General features: G+C 40.8%; 1 protein-coding gene across 2 annotated transcripts in view; it reads left to right on the top strand.

Annotated features, from left to right (window-relative positions):
• Positions 1–19,879, top strand: part of LOC134183048 (band 4.1-like protein 1) — a 29,582-nt gene that overhangs the window by 472 nt on the left and 9,231 nt on the right. For both annotated transcript variants that reach the window (XM_062650494.1, XM_062650493.1), the window contains exons 2-12: positions 22–126; positions 198–240; positions 7,825–7,900; positions 7,955–8,052; positions 10,159–10,279; positions 10,338–10,425; positions 10,492–10,580; positions 10,703–10,766; positions 15,208–15,305; positions 15,364–15,432; positions 15,890–15,952. In XM_062650494.1, coding sequence (XP_062506478.1) covers positions 22–126; positions 198–240; positions 7,825–7,900; positions 7,955–8,052; positions 10,159–10,279; positions 10,338–10,425; positions 10,492–10,580; positions 10,703–10,766; positions 15,208–15,305; positions 15,364–15,432; positions 15,890–15,952 — 914 coding nt within the window. The remainder of the gene's footprint in view (positions 1–21; positions 127–197; positions 241–7,824; positions 7,901–7,954; positions 8,053–10,158; positions 10,280–10,337; positions 10,426–10,491; positions 10,581–10,702; positions 10,767–15,207; positions 15,306–15,363; positions 15,433–15,889; positions 15,953–19,879) is intronic.

The following is a 19,879-nucleotide window of genomic DNA, read 5'->3' as shown; positions in this document are numbered from 1 at the left end:
TCGATTTTCTCGTGTTTGTAGAGAGATGCGAAGGCACCTGCAGTATTGGATCAAGTCTTCAGCCATCTAAACGTTTTGGAGAAGGATTATTTCGGGCTTTACTGGATAGACAAAGAAGACGATCGGGTGAGCTACAATCTTAGATAATGGCAGGATATGGATAAGATGCGTGATACACTGGTTTCTGTCGCCGGCAGCATTGGCTAGACCCAAGAAAAATGGTCAGAAAGCAGGTGAAAGGTATGCAGTTGTGTCGCGACATTTTTGTATTTGTGTGGCGAATTGGTGTGCCGGATCTGGATTGCCGGAAGAGATGGTGTTTGGTTACTTGCGTAAGGCAGGGTGATGATGGCTTATGCCGCCGTATGACATTGTATAGGATAGGGAATGTGTAGCTGCAACCAATTATATTTAGCTGCTAAGCTAAAGCTGAAAAAAAACAGCACTAAAAGATATCACAATTTGGTGCCTAGGCAAATGCTGCAGAAATAGTTTATTCCTAGAGAGATAGTGCGGGGAGGGCGTTCCAGTGTAGGCGTTCCCTGTAGTACCCGTATTTGCCGCCATTTTATGGGGCAAGCTTCCGTTCTCGGCAGGTATTTCTCTTTCTGATGGTGGCTTGTATGACATTTCAAGGACGTTCGACTGTTTTTTTAGATAATACAGCAATAGTATACTAATTGCAAAAGATTTAAAGCAAATTTTATCGGTAAATTCGCGAGTTTGACGTGATTTCTTAGTCTGATGGTTGAGTGGGATAAAGATAACAATATGTATTCTGACAGCAGACAACTCTCTACTCCAGTCCATCTCCTTCTCCAGCTGTCTTTTGCCTTTAGTAAACGGAGGGGTTTCACCTTAGCCATTACCAAACTGGCATAGTCTTGGCACAGAAAGCCTCTGTCAGCCAATATAATGTCTCCTAAGGATACATATTATGTAACATATGTTATGTATGTAACACACACGACCAATACACACACACGACCAATACACACACACACACACACACACACACACACACACACACACACACACACACACACGACCAGCACACACACATGACCAGCACACACACACACACACACACGACAGCACACACCACACACACACACACACACACACACACACACACACACACGACCAGCACACACACACACACACACACACACACACACACACACACACACACACACACACACCATCTTACCTGGCAGTAAATGTTCCATAAGTTGAGATTTTTCAACAATCTCTTTGTCTGACATGCGTCCACCAACACACTGCGACATAAATGATATAGTTCCTTATGGTGAAATCCCAAGCAAATACTTTATTGTGGAATGGTGCTTATACTGACTCCATACTTGTGCATGGGCAAAAAGATCTGAAAGCCTCTCCATAAATACTTCAGTGCAATCAATAATGACACAACACTTTTTAATTAAAGAATCTTTTGAAGGAAGTAGGCATAGTTTGACGTAGGGTCACTCTGTGTGGCCACTTTATCAGGTGTGATCTGATGGCAGTTGCTTCCAACACTAGCTGAAAACTTCTTGACACTGTTGTCCTGTGGATGCCGAATCTGTATGCTATGTCCTGATCACAAATATTTAGTCGGAGTTTCATAAGAAACATGATAAAAGCGGAAGTCTTAGGAAGTTTTGAACCATCTGCTAGAGTTTTGTTGATCTGCTCTGTAGTGTGTGTGTGTGTGTGTGTGTGTGTGTGTGTGTGTGTGTGTGTGTGTGTGTGTGTGTGTGTGTGTGAATTCATTTAAAACTTGTGTGAAACTTCAGCTTCTGTTGATCCGCTTCAAGAACCTCAAATGATACAGAACTTTTTTTGCATCTTCCTTGACTTGAAGATGTCCATTCGCAGCCACTCATTGTCTTCCTGAAGAGCCTTCTTGTCTTTGAAAAGGCAGTCCTTCTCTCTTCGAAGACACTCACATTCATTCCTCAGCTTCTCTATTTCCATTTTCATGGATTCAATGCTCTCTCCTTCAAGGTCTGTTTGACAAGCACAACCTGTCACTGCGTCTGTTTCAGTGGCGTCTAGTGCTAGAAATGTATCCGTTGGCAAGTTGTGATCAAGGTCATGCAGAAAAGTGTCCTTGCCGTCATCATTAATGGGTGCATCTACTACTACCCTACGTTTGTTTCCCCCAATGCTGTTAGGTGTACTAGACCTTCTCTTGAGACGAACAAATCTCTGTCTACTGGGAGTGCTCGTAGCAACTTAACCCGTCCTTGCAGATGGTACCCAGTCAGTGTTAGTTGAGTCATACACAGACAGGATGACTTTCCTCAGAGTGGCATAGATTACTATTTACTATAGGGCACACTAGAAATGACAGCTCTACCAGACAGAAAGTGCTCAGAGCAAACATGCGAATGCTGCAACGGAATCCGGTCCTTTCTGTTTACGCTGGAGATCCACACTGCCCGTTGTCTGTTGCTCAGATGACGCGTTTCAGGTCTCTGGTTAGTATAGCTGGTATACAATAAAAACGTATGTTGCTGCCCTGGCTTCTACAATTGTGGCAGCCAAAAACACAACAACTAGAAACCATGCTAATACGCTTGCCCCCTAAAATGGTGACTTCCGGGATATCACGTGGTTGTGACATCAAACGCACTATCTCTATTGTAAAATATTTGCTATTGAATTTGGCAAGAGTTGTATCATAGTGTACACAAGAGGCTTGGATGGTTCATATATCTTATGTTTTTGGATGTTACTGTGTACTTCATATCACCTGCAACTGGATTTCCATTGACAATTGCTGTTTCTGTTGCCAGAAACAATACACAAATTTGTTGCAAAGGGCTAAAATTATGTAGATGTATACTTGCAATGTAAACATCATTATGAGAGTCACCTGTGTTATGACTTATGGGAAGCCAAAGATTTGTTGCATGCACTGTTCTGTCCCTTTGATGAAATGAAATGTTCTGGTATGGAATTTTAGGTGCGTTGAAGTAGGCAAGAGTTCTGAGCGCAAAATGACAGAATATCTATTATGCACAGAATCAGCAGTTCCTTTTCCTGCTGTTAATATTCATGATATGTATTTGAGGTTATTCGCATTATCAGCTATTCTCTCATTTTATAACCCTGGAATTGCTAATTACATAGACACCCTCTTCACTCTTTAGGAATTATAGGGTAGTACATGATCAATTAAAACTTAAGGGGAACTTTTTTGGTAATGACATGGACTCACCCACTCATTTTCTGACAGCAATGTTTTTTGGAACTGCAAGCTCTTTCTTAGCTCATATCCTGGCTGTGAACTTGTCTAAGGGGTCGTCCATAATTGTCGACATTTTCTCAAGCGTACAAAGCGTACGCTAGGGGGTAGGGGGTAGAAGTAGTTGTACGCTTTGGGGGCGTGGAATAAATTGTCAATGATCTCTTGTGGTCTAACAGAAGAAGTTATACTGAAGTCAGGATATTGCATTTATGCCTGCGCGTAACTATCGTTTCAAGTCAATACGCATGACGCATATAGTGCGCGCTAGCTTGGTCGGCGCACGTGTTGGAAGCGTGTATGGTGTGGGACGGGAAGTACTCTGCTGTCCTGAGGGACTTGTCGAAGAGACTTTCCTCTGTTCACAAAGCACCAGTGAACAGATACCATCAGTTTGTGAACGCTTTTGTCTTTGTCAGCCCATCTCTGTCTCGCGAGGAAGGTGTGCAGAAAGCGCAACGTCAATGGAAGACAGCTAGTCAGAACGACGAAATGTGTGCGGCAATCTTTGAAAGGGCTTCCAAGAGGATCGACCAACTGAAACGCAACGATATCACTTCGTTTTTCAAAGTTCAGCCTGAGGTAGCAAATGAAGACCAGGAAAGACTGGAAACAAGTGACAGAACAGTGTTCTTTATTTGTACAGTTCACTATTAAAATATACGTGGTGTTTTATTAAAAACTATGATGTTGAACGAACAAGTTCTTTTGTCTTGCATGTAGCAGTAGTTTTTAGTAATGTTATGGTGTACATTAGAACAACTTCACGTGACCAACATTTTTTTACGTACGCTTAGGGGAGGGGAGGGGGTATGCCGAAAAGAGTACGCTTTGTACGTTTGAGAAAATGTCAACAATTATGGACGACCCCTAAGTCTCCTTCTTCTTGACTTCTTTTCTTGCAAAATAACTCGTTTCTAGACTTCTGAGGTCATCATTGATTGATCATGAACTTTGCTCAAACCAGTTGTAACTTGGCAGAATGGTAGAACATTCTAATTGAAGAAATTGTGCATAGCGGATTGACAAACAGATGCAATCTAAGTGACTCTGTCATATACTTTCAGGTGATTGTTCAAAGGGAACAGTCTGAGACTAAAAAATGGCTAAGTAACTTTGCTATTCTTATCGAGGTGTAGTTTTTTCTGAGTTTTATCGTTGTTTACTTTACTAACAAACATCTAGCTACTCTATATTGCAATCTAGCTGGTCAGCCAACATCCTCAATACACTGCACATGTTTGTACATGTTTCTTACTATATTTGAATTATTTGAATACAAAGAACAATCTCAAATGTAACAAAGTATCAATCTATTCCATGTCATGTGGACAACCCCTAGGTACCAAAAGATCACTGCTGAATCCAATAATTTATAGCCTGTAGGATTTCATTCCGCAAATATTACAATATTAATACAACAATTCGATTGCTGGATGAACATCTAATCGAAAGCATGAGAAACACTAGAGCACAGTGTGGAAAATAGGGAATTATTTTGGCTCGGACAGGGTAGGACATACTTGTATGGTGTTACATGTCTAATTAAAGGAGGACTCTCACCAAAATCAACTATCTCTCAAATGAAAGCTGTCACTTCATGACACAACCCTTTGCAACCGTTTATTGCAGAAGTTTACCGTAACAAAGAAATAAAGCATTGAAATTACCTGCGTAGGCATGTTTAGTACCCGTATGTGGTGTATGCATACCTCTGATTGTTGGTTAGCAAGGAAGATCAATATCTGTGCACATTTCAAGGTAAAGATTGTGAGACATGGTGTCAAGTTGTGATTTATTAACTAAAGCAAACTGGGACCCCAAAGTTATCATGCAAGTATCGACTGTGGCAATACAACCTCAGAAGGAGATCTTTCTTGGATTAGCTCATAGATCATGTCTCGCTGAATTTTGGGTGTGTTAGGAGCACTTGGTATGGTTAAACCTAAAGTAGTTGCTTTGAGAGAGTAAGACTTTGTGTACATATGGGGAATCGTCTGAACAACTCGTTGCCGATTCTCTGCTTCTGTGGCTGTCTGGACCGTAAGTTTCCTGCAGGAATATACCAGGCCTTGCATCTTTCTTTCAACTAGTTTTGGTATTTGGTGAGAGTTCTCCTTTAAGTGCCTCTCCTACTGCAGCCGTTTTGCATGTAATATTTTACAACCAATTTCCAAGGGAGAAATGGCGTTAAAGGCAGCTGAGGTTTTCTTTGGATAAAGCATGCATAAGAGGCACCTAAGTTCATGAAATTAACAGTTACATGCTAAGAGACAAGGTTTACGCTATCATATATGCGTGTGGATGGATGTTTTGTTCCAACACTGGTGCAGTATTTGGTCAGACAAACAACACATTTGATGGCACATTGTCGTATGTCCTACCGTTTTTTTCCACACTGGAGCAGAGTTTCACCACGAAACCAGACCTCTTGCTGTCGCCAATCAGTCGTATAGGTCCGTCTTGCATCTCCCACAGATGTCTACCCTCCAAATAACAATTCAATGAACTTGCCAACAAAGTTAAACCCATCACCTCATGGATATGAGTGAGGAAAAATGAATCACAGTGTGTGTGTCTGCTGAGTTGAGTTGTCCACGCTGACACGTCTTCCAAAATGGTAGCTTGTCCAAAAACTGTGCGCAGAAGGAAGAAAAGGTGTGCCAAACGGTTTTGAAAGAAACAACGTCGGATTTGAAGTCTTTATGTAGAATGGAGCTAGTCAAACTTACCTGCAACAAATTATATACTGAATGCTCATTGATTGTCATTATAGACAATAGAAGGCAAAACTAGCAACCACACTGATTATAAGTATATCCTGTTATAATCGATACATCTTGGATGTCGCAAAAGAATAGCTGGGACCTTTTTCTATTGACGCACTTTTTAGAATTCCCTTGGATACCAGAATGGCAGCACTGTTCGATTAAGAAAATGAGTGCTTGGAGCCACGCTGGCTGTTTAAACGTGTCTTTGACTTCCTAAAGCTCTTCGCAGCATTTGAATTAGGAGGACTTCTTTCAGGCTGTTGAATGGTATGGCTATATTTTGAGGTCACCAGTTGTACTTTTTGCGCATATTCTTGTATGGTGTTACATGAACTAATTAAGTGTCTTCCCTACTGTTGCCATTTTGCATGTAATTTTTGACAACCAACTTCCAGGGAGAAATGGTGTTAAAGGTTAAAGACAGCTGAGGTTTTTTTCTGGATAAAGCATGCTAGGAGGCACCTAAGTTAATGAATTTAACAGTTACACCATTGGAAAGGCCATCACGTGCAAGGTTTACACTATTATATATGCGTTCGGGTGGATGTTTTGTCCAAACATGTGTCAACACTGGTGCAGTATTTGTCAGATAAACAACACGTTTGGTGGGACATTGTCCTATGTCCTACCATTATTTTCCACACTGGATTGTTCGGGGGGGAGGGGGGATAATGGCACTGTGCTTTTTTCTAGGTGGCTAGACCATCCAACACTTTCACACAACAACAGTCATTGACTCAATGTAATGACAAAGCAGCATTTGTGTCTCATCTCTGAAGAGTATAAGTTGCAGAGCTTCGACCTGTGTTTATGGGTCATATAATTGTCTGGGACTTCAATGCTAGCTGTAGTTGAGTTATGACTGTCGTCTCACCAGCTGCCGTGTGTGTGTGTGTGTGTGTGTGTGTGTGTGTGTGTGTGTGTGTGTGTGTGTGTGTGTGTGTGTGTGTGTGTGTGTGCATGCCTATTATGTCATTTTCTTGTATTATCCAGGTTTCATAACTTACATGTTCACATGTCTTAGTACAGTTCTGATTTTTAAAGGAGAACTTTCACCAAATACTAAAACTTGTTGAAAGAAAGATACAAGGCCTGGTATGTTCCTGCAGGAAACCTTCGGTCCAGACAGCCACAGAAGCAGAGAATCGGCAACGAGTTGTTCAGACGATTCCCCGTATGTACACAAAGTCTTACTCTCTCGAAGCAACTACTTTAGGTTTAACCATACCAAGTGCTCCTAACGCACCCAAAATTCAGCGAGACATGATCTATGAGCTAATCCAAGAAAGGTCTCCTTCTGAGGTTGTATTGCCACAGTTGATACTTGCGTGATAACTTTGGGGTCTCAGTTTGCTTTAGTTAATAAATCACAACTTGACACCATATGTCTCACAATCCTTACCTTGAAATGTGCACAGATATCGGTCTTCCTTGTTAACCAACAATCAGAGGTACATATACACCACATACGGGTACTAAACATGTCTACGCAGGTAATTTCAATGCTTTATTTCTTCGTTACGGTAAACTTCTGCAGTAAACGGTTGCAGAGGGTTGTGTCATGAAGTGACAGCTTTCATCTGAGAGATAGTTGATTTTGGTGAGAGTTCTCCTTTAACTTGGGAATTAAATACACTGTATCTGTGTAAACTGTATAGATGGTCATTTCCAACAGTGACCAGGTTTAACCACCATTTTGGCAAGACTGGCTCTAACACGGGGCCATATTAGGACATATAGCTGAAATGTGAATACAACCCAGTGATTTGAGAATGTATGATGAGCTAATGTTTGTTTTAGACAAGAATTATGATTTTATGTTTGGTGTGAAGTTTTATGCATTGGATCCCAACTCTCTACACGAGGACATCACACGGTATGAGTTATGTTTTTCTGAGAGGCATACTATTATATGTATATGTGTTGCTAGGTATCAAGTTTGTCTCCAAGTAAGGAAAGACATAGCAACTGGTAAATTGCCAGTCAGCCCGGAGACAGCTTGTTTGCTGGCATCATTTGCAGTTCAAGGTATACTGATGGTGATTGCTGTTAAGAGTGTAATTAACAGTCTTATATTGTGGCAAATGTTAGTTGTTTGGCAAAGTTGTATAGAAAGTTAAAAATGAGCTTAATTAACTGGGCATGTACATGGCAAGAGTGAGTGTATTGGGCTTTGTAGTCTAACGGGCTTGTTGCCTTTCCAGTACGTGGTGGGATGATGTCATTATCTGGGTTAACATATAGTGGTTGATAGCAACAAACTTTGGAACACAGTAAATGAAAGAGAGAATATGCATAGGAGCCAGGAAGCAAACATACTGTAGTTTCAAATTGAACGTCACTACAATGATGCTGAACCTGTGCAAAGTAAAGTTATTGCTATGTCATACAGTAGAAGCAAAGCTAGAATTCTATAAGCTGTAGTTCGGAATGTTGGATATGATGAGTTAAGCGTAGAGAGGACTTTGAAGTTAACAGCACTGTTAAAGGTAATCAAATTAGTATTGTTACATCGTTTAACACTTGAAGCAGTTGTACATTAAACTGTAAATTATTGGTCACGTTAACAAGCAAACCCTTGCTTGGTCCCTGTGTGCTGTCTTGCTTTGTGCCTTGCATCTTCGCACTTTGTGTCTCCTTGCATGTTTACATTATAATGCATTTTCTTGCATCTCTCACTAACATGCTAGCCTCTAGTGATGTTTCAATGTAAGTTACTGCATTTTATCGAGTAACTTGTACTACCGATTGATTCATTTTCGTGATATTACAGGGCTCGAAAAACAGGTCATCAAGTTGTCATTTGACGAGTTAAATCTTACAAGTGACGACTAGCATCGTAGTCTAGGTTGCCAAATGACTAGTTTGTAATGATGTTCTCAGTATGCAGGTGGATAGCTGTACTGTACTGAAACATGTGCTGCTTCGCTGTTGACGCTCGCATTGGGACATTTGTCGTACAGTGACATGTACATGAAGTAAATTATTACTCCAGCAGGATAAGTTGACAGACTGCTCATATCCCGGATAATGAAACGGGGTGTGCGAGAACCATCTTAGGATCTGACAGAGTAAAGGCATAAAGTTTATGACATGAGGAAGTGGAGACAATGGTAAATCCTGTAGGTCGAAATAGGGTAGATATGATTTTAGTAGCAAGAAACGAACAACTTCCGCAATATGATAGGTGGAAGTCTGGTTGAAACCCCGCCTTGTTTTGACAGAGAGGTGGTATGTATTTAATCACTAATTCAATTAGCTATCACCACTGCCTCCACGAAGATGTCTTTGCTTTAGTGTAACACGTCGTATCCATTGGATCAGCGGTAATGTGTTGGATACTCTTGGTTGCATGCCATTGTGAAGTACGGAATACTGTGCTTTATGCTTGTACTAGACTCGTGCCCTGTCCTCTCCTCGCAGAGCTTCAAAATGGCAGTAAAACACTATGATTGATATCAACATGACGTCCTAGATTAAAATGTTTGATGACCTAAAATTTTTGGAAACTCGTCAAATGACGACAACTAGTTGGACCAATTTTTCGAGCCCTGTATTAACATAACCCTGGACGTACTTTCAAGTCAGTTGCTGCAGTCTTCAGAATCACACTCAGTACTGTACACCTAGAATTTCAGAATCCTGGGAGATCAAGGCACTTTATTAACTAATGAAGGATTGGGTCTAGTGTCTAATAAAATAGGAGAAGTGCAGGTGAGATTGCTATCTTCTGTTTGAGCCAAGAGAAGTCACAATTGAGTAAAAAAGATGACAGACTTCATGTCACATGTGTTTTATTGTGGTAGATATGTCTAGCAGATACATACAGAATATTGTAAAGTGTAGTGGCAACACCGGCATAACTACTTGAGGCATAGTAGTGCGCTATACCTTGAGATCAGCACTGACAATCCTGGTTAGGCTTTTGTCAAGGCTGTCTTAACAGAAGCTAATGGCAATGTGGCTGCTTAGTATCTGACCTATGTGGTATGAAGGCTGTCTTAGCTAGTAGCACTTGCAACAGATGTTGGAGTGACCATCTTTTGTAAGCATGCAGACTATCAGTTAGTGAAGACAGTGTTACGTTATAGTTGACAGTTGTGTATATATTGATTAGTTATGTTGGCTATGTAGCTGAGTTTGGAGACTATGATCCATCTGTCCACAAGGATAACTATCTGAGTGATTATGAGTTTATACCAAACCAGCCTGTGGGCTTTTTGTCTAAAGTCAAGCAACAGCACAAAGAACATGTGTTAGTATAGATTATTCTTTATGAAACTATTTTGTTAACTAGAATGCTTGTGCTTTAGTGGGCAAACGCCTGCAGATGCAGAAAATCATCTTTTGGAGCATGCGAAGAGACTCGAAATGTTTGGAGTTGATCTTCACAGAGCTCGAGTGAGACGTGGATGTGTTGATGAAAGTGGAATGTGGACTGTTGCTGTTGTTGTTGGTGTGTGATAGGACCATGAAAATGTTGATATTCAGTTGGGAGTGTCTGGTAATGGCATGGATGTGTACAGAGATGACAGAAGAATTAACAGATTTTCATGGTACTATGCGAATATGGGATAAGGGGTTTGTTTTAATATTAAGGGCTTTTCTGTGGGGTCATTAGTTTAGAGTATGTGTCAGCATGTTTGTTTGGGTGTTATATTAGTATTTGTCTTGATAGGCCCAAAGTAATGAAGATCTCATTCAGGAGAAAGAAGTACAGCATCAAAATCAGGCCATCTGAGGTAAGCAGTGGTATGAATTGAATTTTAGCTATATCATGTGTGATGTGAACTGTGCATACTATAAAGTATATAATGTATTACTGTGTCTTTACTGCATGGTAGTATTAAGAGGGTTTATCTGACAGCCAGTCTGTTTGGGAGTAAAGATATACTGTCTATCTTGGGGGAATTCTGGCATGCTGTGTGGGCTGTGTAATTGAGGAAAACAGTACTTGCAATATTTGTAATAATAAGTGTTGCAGCAATGACTTAAGTTAAGCAAAATTTAATACGGTGATTACAGTTGGAGAGGTCTCAAGTGAGAACCCTGATGACTTTGTTTTTCAAATGAAGACTCTTGATGCGTTTACACTGAAACGTACTTAGTGTAAGGAGACTTGGCTAAGTAAAGGCAACTTAGTGTTGAAGTTTGCTTTCGGTAATGATCGTAACATTCACACTGCGAATGTAGAGTCTAGAACAGGCTATGCACGTGACAAAGCATACCTCTTCCGGTACTTTGCCAGGATGGTCACATTTCCCACCACCACTTTCAGTGACACTGTTGCAAACAGTGTTTAACCAGGCAATGCACCATAATTTTTTTGCTGTCTAGCAGTGCATTTTCTGGCGTGCTTGAGCCGTAGAAGCCTCAAACATCATCAGCATAATCAGCATGGTGATGGCAGAATGCTAACGGACATAGGTCAGTGTGAATGCAAGCATTCCGGAGATATGCGCTAGGCTGCTGCCTCTGTCATCGCTCACTAATGGGAAATCCATACTAACCAAGTTGGGTATCTGGGCGCTATCTCAGAACAAACTCGACATATGTACGTTAAGAACATTTCGTAACTTAGAAACTGATGGAGCTGTTTCAAGAATTTCGTCTGCCAAGTGAGAGTTTTTTGCTTGTCATCAGATCATGTGAGCCTTACTGATACAATCACGTTCCCGGAAATGGTCTTCCTGTTGTTTCCGTCGCTTCAAGAACGGTGGAAACCGTCATGCTACTTTCAGACTGTCTAGAGACTGACCTTCTTTTGTGCGATTTATGTCTAACCGGCAATATTCGAGAGAATTGGCATTTGTGATATTCTTTGGCATTAAAGGCAATGGACACTGTCGGCAATCGTGTTCTAACAGTTTACGAGGCACTCATCCCTACGCAGGAACACTTCCGCGAACTCCCTTGATAAACCGGACCTCGTTATTTCAGCTGCGCATTAAAGCTGCGCAGTTTGCCAGAGTGTTCCTTTAAGTCTACTAAGTTAAGTGAGAATACGGAGATCAGGCGTACATGTGAACACTTGTGTCAAGACTAGTGTTACGTGATGTGATGATAACATTGTAGTTTCATGATATTAGAGTTACACTAGGTAACTTGTGGGTTTTTATGATACTTGTGCATGCATAGTGCTGTAAATCCACAAATTTTCGTACACGACGATTTTTGTACATTTGATGAGAAGACCTGTTGTACGCATCTTATTTTGGTACGGTCTTTTACCTGACAGTTTTAGCATACGCTAGTACTGTAACTGTTTCATTCTACGTGGTCAGTGTACGTCATTCATGAGTTCTAAGCTAAAGCAAAGTGGTATCTATGGTTGACTCATGGCAAAAGATGAAAAGAACTACTTCACAGTGTACCACTACCAAAGAGAGCAGCAGCATCCAGGATTCAACAAGACGACATTGCATGCGCAGTTGCGAATGATGGTGTAGATGAAGCTCTGGATCGAGATCACTCGGCAGCTAAGCGTAGAAGGAGAGGACAATATCATGTGTACAAACGACTCTAAGACTAGGCTGACCATTACTCGAGTCACTGAAGAACGTGGACTTACGAGGGCATGTGCTCATCTGCAAAAATTGCTGAATCACAAAGTCAACAGTTCAATCATTGCGCAATACGTGTATCTAAAAGTGTTCCTAGTATTGAACCAATGACCCGAGATCACGGCAGACACCTTCTTCTTGAAATGGCATTGGACAGAAAGTGATGACTTGTATTACTTGCATGCCTTGCGAGACAGCAGCTGTATCGTCAACTGAAGGGTAGTGCTGGGGTGCGCATTAGGACTAATTCGAAAGAACAAGCTGTCACTGCTCCAAGAACATTAATTGTTTGGTTTATGTTGTGTTGATGCCATTGCTAAATGTATGTCACGGCGGCAGTGTCAGAGTACTTTCAGAAACAGTTTTGAGTTGAGTGACATAATAACGTTGCAAACTGGACATGTACACAGAGAGTTTCGTTTTAGTCTTCTGTCGTTATAAAACCAGTGTATTGTTCAGTTGGATCTTGTGTTGTGGTACATCATGTACATCGATATAGTGGCAATTTCTAATAACAGTGTCATCCAAGAAAAACTTTAGTATGCATTTTGATTTAGTACATTTAGGAGTTGTATAACAATGCGAAATAAAATGCATTTACAGTATTTATGAAGTGCAAATTGAAGTCTCCGTTTGTGTGCAACAGCAGCATGGCTGAGAATTCTCCATTGGATGCAAGTCTGTCAGAGTACTTTGGTATTGTAACAAACTGAAGTGATCAGGTTGACGTTATTGTCTGATTCGCTTTCAACTGGGTGATGTTCATCATTTCAGCTTGTGATATGGAATTGGCTTGTTTTTGACACAGAATCTCTACTTAGTCTTGACACAGTGACATTACACTCGTACAAATGGGCTAATTGACAATGACCATTCGTTCTTGTGTTTTAATACTCTTCAGATGTGCTAGCATGCCTTACCTCATACCAACATGCTGGTTTAGTTGCCAGATTGATCAGTGGCGTATCATGTCTGTAGGCTATGTTGGTGTATATGCACATTGTTGTATGCAATGAAATGGAATCTGGCTTTGTAATACGAAGTGCAGTGTGTTGCTTACGCTTGTATGTTGATTAACATTTATTTAGTTACCAAAAATATACTGAATACGTGTGGTTGTGCAAATAATTCATAAATGATTGTGATCTCTGTTCTTAGTATCGGTGTATTTCCATGCATTTAACAGGGCTCTTATTAGAACATTGGTACAATGATACTATGCGCCTTTGTACAGTGTGGTTAAGAATAGGGTAGAAGCTATGGAATTCTTTGGAGGATTGCGGACATTGGATGACATCACTGATAGCTACAGTTGATGAAAGTCTGCAGCATGACGCATAAGGTGAGTTCCTAGTGATAATTTATTTGTGGAGGAAACAACCGAATCAGAATCAGAATTATAGCCATCAGTGATGTCTTCCTTTGTCTGCAATCCTCCAGGGAATGCCATGGTTTCTGTTCTCTATTCTCTAACCACACTGTACAAGGGCACGTGGTACCAAATTTTCTAATGAGAGCCCTGTCGTTTCATGCGCAGAAATACTATACAAATGAAGTCTCTATTATGAAGTATCAACCTAATACGTACAAGTGTAATCCTTCTCATTGTTATTCTTCATTGATTCTTCTTGTATGAGTCATTCCTGTATGGTTATCCTGTTCTTTCTCTGAGTTGGTACTTTCAGTATTTAATGTACTCTTTTATGAACTTTAGAAATACTGATGTTTGTGCACTCTACAGGCTTCCTGATCATCTAGGACACATTTGTATCTCTTCTGCCACTCATTCCCTGTGGATGTGTTTATGTAACTTTACTTATTTCATCTTTGCACCACTGTTTGCCTATGGGCTGTTCTCGCATTAAAGGTACATTCCGTCGTTTAGCGCAGGCCCCCCCTCCCCGTAACTTTATTGCATACTATACCCAATCAAGTTGGAAGATTGGGTTTAACTACAGGCAAAGCTGAATATCAACCGTTGCAAATAAGGAAATTGTACAGGAGCGATTTTGCAATCTCATGGAAGCAGAGTTCGGGTCGTGCACAAACCAACTCGTCATCTTTTCTCAGGTCAAAGGCACCAAATAGGTTACGTTTTACACTAAGTCAGGTTGGAACATGCGAGCACTACAGATCAGCGTGAAAACAGCGCATAACATGATCACATGGTAAGCAATAAGTAGGTCATGTGATAAGTGCAAGCGCACAAATGCAGTGCAGTTGGTCTCTTACCCTTTTCATGCCATCCACGCCTGTTTCATAATCCACGAGCACATTTCTCAAAGTATCGCGAGTGACTTCTAGCATTTTGAGGGTACTGCGAGGCTCCTAGCTTAGCAGGCGTTGACAGAATGTTTCCCACGTGACCATCATATGCACTCTGTTTTGACGTATTTGCTGCTAATATCTAGCACTCTGATATCCAGCTTTGCCTGTAGTTCAGACCAACCTTCTATCTTGATTGCGTAGGTATGCAATCAAGTTGCAGTGGCATAGCGCTAAACTGCGGAGTGTTCCTTTGACAACCATGTGTATATTTTACTCTTATTAATTGAAATGTTGACATTTATTGACATGTTTGGAGTTCACTGTACGTGCTAAGGTTTGTTGTCTTATGTAGAATGATGAGCATGAAACAACAGTCAGTTTTCGGTTTGATAGTCCAAAGAAAGCCAAGCTCATGTGGAGGATTTCAGTAGAGCATCACGTTTTTTACAGGTACACAACAATGTAAGTCAAGTTTGTAAGATGGAACTGAACTGATGTGTGTCTAAAGAATGGCAGTTGCTGCTCCAGCTCCCAAACGAACTGGATTCTTGAGGATGGGCTCCAAGTTTAGATACAGGTGAATGTGTTGTTTTGTATTAGTATAATAAGCAGTATGGAAATAGGGAATTACTTTGGCTTGGACGAGCCTAGGTAGGGCATCCTTGTATGGTGTTACATGTCTAATTAAGTCTCGCCCCTACTGCAACCATTTACATGTAATTTTTGATAACCAACTTCCAAGGGAGAAATGGTGTTAAAGGCAGCTGAGGTTTTCTCTGTATAACCATGCTAGGAGGCACCTAAGTTTATGAAGTTAACAGTTACACCATTGGAAAGGCCATCACGTGCTAAGAGACAAGGTTTACACTATCATATATGCGTACAGGTGGATGTTTTGTCCAAACATGTTCCAACACTGGTGCAGTGTTTGGTTGGACAAACAACTCATTTTGTGGGACATTATCCTATGTCATACCGTTATGTTCTACACTGCTCAATAAGGTATCGTTTAAAACATTTTATTTTTGCTTTAGTGGTCGCACACTACGGCAATTGAAACAGCTTGACACAGCAAGAGATCAGCCGAAGTTTGAGAGGTAAGATTTACTTAGAGCGTGTTCACATTGACATCTGGGCACGTGAGTGTAATTAGCCTCGACAGTTTTCATCTGTCATATCTGGCAAGAATTTGCATGAATTGTCTTGATGAATCCATGGCTTTAGGTTTTGAAGAGGGAAACATTTAGTTTGCTTTTTTCTAGCCGCTCCTTCAGGGACGGCATGTAGAGGCACGCACGTAGTAGACATCTGCCTGCGCTTCCATTTACGTCGCCATGTTGCTGCATTTGTACATGTTGCTGCATTTGAACGTTTAAACATACAATATCACATCAGAACATTGGCGGCATGCTTTTCTTGTATACTACCTCATGTGCCAAAGTCACATACTACCACTAACGCCACTAATGTGGTTGTAATACTACTCTTTATGGCATTAGAATGGCGTTACAATAATCATGATTAGGACTGGTGTGAACGAGTGGTGTTAGTGCACTAACGCCAAACTAATCATGATTAGGCCTGGTGTGAACACGCTCTTAGTCGTGTCTTGGCAGGTAGTAAAGGTTCATCAAGGCAGACCATGTATAGTTTGTGTTTCAAACAGATTTGAAGTTACGGTGCACTACACTTTGTTTGCTACCACATTTTATGAAACCACTGTATTATTAGCTTACAAATACAGTGATTGTACTCAACGAGGATGCATGTAGTTTACCATTCTACAAATTCCATCATTTGCCACAAGGTTTGGCACCTGTTCACTGTCACTTGTGACACGTGAATGTTAATCAATCAGTGCATGTGAAGAAAATATGTTGTAAATCAAGACCCAGAAATTAATTGATCTTGCAGTGGTCACAATCATTTTTGCTTAGTAAGTCGTATCATTTAGTAAGTAGGGAGACTCTGAGTGCTAATCCTTACATCCAGAGGGCAATGCAACAACAGATTGAATGGAAGTCTAATGTAGTGCAGAGAATGATTGTAATTTGGTTGTGAAGCAACTAAGAAAACCAAAAGTTAAGGGGTTTGAGGAGGCTTATAATGTGATGCAGCACAATTTGTATTTTATTTTGAGCACCTACAAATTCTATAAAGTAGTGATCTGCAAGCAAACAGGAGACAAAGCCAAGAAGGTGTGGCACTAGAGCGGAGTACACTGTAGAGAAGTGATGGAGACATACTATAGTATATAATTCTAGAGTAGTATTATAGTATGTGTTTGATTTATCTCAAGCAAGGCTTCCCCAGGATGAGATTTCAGCAGGGCGCTTTATGTTATGTGTGATTTTAATATTAATCAGCACAATATTATAATAGTATTAAAATTGTTATTAATATTAAATACTGTAAGAATTCATTACATGCATTACTGTAGTTATGCTAAAGAAAGACCAGCAACTACAGTAGTTGAAGTCTATGCCGATAGATCGCATTAGTGTATGCAGCATTATGAATCATGTGCTTTCAGAATATTATTAATCATTTAAATTTTAATGTACTCTTTCAGTTTGTGACTCATCATTAATTCTAAACCTGCTACTGCATTTCGAACCCCACTTAACTAAAGCTTGATCAAAGCCAAAGTCATCAGGGTCATCCAGGGCTCTTGGAAGAAATTAGAATAAGCTTATCTAATGTTGCTGTTGTTAGTCTATTCCAAGGCACCGTCCTTATTTGCTTGAAGGTTGAAAAGCCTGTCTCGCAATCTGTAGTGGAGACAGGCAGAACAAGGGCTATGCTGCAAAGCCTTGAAAGATCAGGATAAAGTTCTTTGATTGTATTGTCACTAGCAATAAACTGCGTTACTGCTCTTGTAGACAATTCAGAAATATCTTTCACTTTGATGTGTTTTATGATGTTCCATTCAAGTTGAAACTGCTCTCTGTGACTGTCAATTGCAGAGAAGTGCACAACGAAAGCACCCAGTTACTCATCCTTATGCTTGCTAAAATCATCATTAGATTTGCCTTTTTCTTCAATAGCATCTTTAGGATAGAAAGAGTGAATGTACTGAGTAGTGTACTGTCCTGAAATCGACTCTCCAATTTGCTTATCAAGCTGCTAAGATATCTTTCTCTAACTTTTGTCTCAAATTGTCTCTTAGGGTGCATTTCTTTTGCCTCTTCTGCTCTTCTGGAAGAGGCCAGAAGAGTCACGCGACCTCTTCTGGTTGTTTCTTTTGCTTCTCCCCCCTTCTTCTAGAGTGTTAGAAGAGTCACGAGACCTCTTCTGGCTCTTCTGGCCGAAAGGCGGAAGAGGCAGAAGAGAAGAAGTCTCGTGACTTGTGAGACATGCGTATTAAAAACTCGCGTATCGATGGAGCCGTACGAGCGTCCTTCGCTTCCTTTGCTTTGGAAACCAAGTGGTCTTCCAGCAATATCAAGTCCCACAACTACAGCTGCTGCTAGTGGGTGTTCTCCAAGGACCCCCTTTGAGGCACCAGAAACGGAGACAACTGTTGTAGAACTCGCCTCTTCAAGTAGAGATCCAATTTCTTTAGTGAAAACCTTATTTCGCTAATTAATTTGCTAACACACTACTACAGCTACCGCTTCCGCGTCCATCACACTGATAAACTATTAATGCGCATGCTCAGCTCTTCTAGGTCCTCTTCTGGTCATCTCTTTGACTTGGCTCTTCTGATCAGACTGCGCATGATCGACCTCTTCTGTTCTCTTCTGACACCTCTATTCCAGAAGAGCAGAAGAGGCAAAAGAAATGCACCCTTAGTGTCTTGAAATAGAATACAAACACCGTATGGTGTCAATTCTTCCAAAATGTTAGGCAGCTTCTGTAAGAAAGGCCCTGGTTGGTTGCAAAGAAGCTTGAGAGAAGATATTGTAGCTTGAATTTGTGGCTGTATCGTTGTCAGATCAACTTCCATCAGAAAGACCAGGCTAACTATGAAAAGGTGGTGAACAACATCACTGAGTAGATAGACAGTGGTAATAAAGTTGTAGGATCTTACTGCTAACAGCTAACCTTGAGCAACAGCATGGTTCTCTTCAGCTTCTCTGCCAGACATGCCAATAAAGACGACAGTGTACGATGTATAGAAGCAACAGCTTGATCATGCGACAACCATCTTGTGTGTACTGCCTTTTTCAGTTTTAGAATAGGCTCATCAAGAATTTCTTGCAGTGCATGAAGACTTGATTCTCGCACTAGACTGTGCTTAAAAGAAAAAGAAAATTGTTGTAAGATGACCATTAAATTTCACAAGATGAGAGACACTACTAGCAGCTTGAGAGGCAGCTAAGAGAGGCAATGTGCACCACGCTGGACTGACGGCATTTCAGGATTCAGTTGCTTCAGTCTCGTTGCAACTCCATCTTGTTGTCCTACCATCACAGCGGTGCCATCGCTACCAAAACTAGTGACCTTTGCCATTGGTATTTTCATTTCTCACACACTGATACAAGCTTTTCTTCTATCGTAGCAGCCTTGCTATTGTGAATGCTAACAACCTCTAAGAAGGTTGTACATGCAGAACCATTATCTACCAAAGCCTAGTAAAATGATGAGCTGCTTCAAGTTTGCTGTATCGGTGGACTCATCATGTAGGAAGCCAATGGCAGCACTTGACTAAATATACTGCAAGGCATTCTCTTGTGCACACGTTAAGAATAGAGACAAACTCGTCAATAGTTCTGTGAGATGAGTATGTGGCATTCCCAGCATGTTCAAACTCTCGCAAATGCAAACATCCAAGTGACTTGGGCAATGAGCCAAACTTGGTATGATGAGCTATTTCCTGTTTGCCTAGTTGATATGTACAATTCAGAGCTGTAGAATAGCTTTACGTTGTTGACAGACTCATATGTCGAATGCTGCTACGATGCCTCCAGACCTGTCTTCAGATCTTCTTACTGCAGTAATGTGGGATTCTGCAAACACAGCATCGCTATATCACTGAGACTATTGAGGATCAGTAAATTGTCTCGATGAAACAGATGGCA

The sequence above is a fragment of the Corticium candelabrum genome, chromosome 8 (genome assembly GCF_963422355.1).
Source record: "Corticium candelabrum chromosome 8, ooCorCand1.1, whole genome shotgun sequence".
NCBI lineage: Eukaryota > Metazoa > Porifera > Homoscleromorpha > Homosclerophorida > Plakinidae > Corticium > Corticium candelabrum.
Note: the sequence above shows the minus strand (reverse complement) of the source record. Positions and strands in the feature narration are given on the sequence as shown.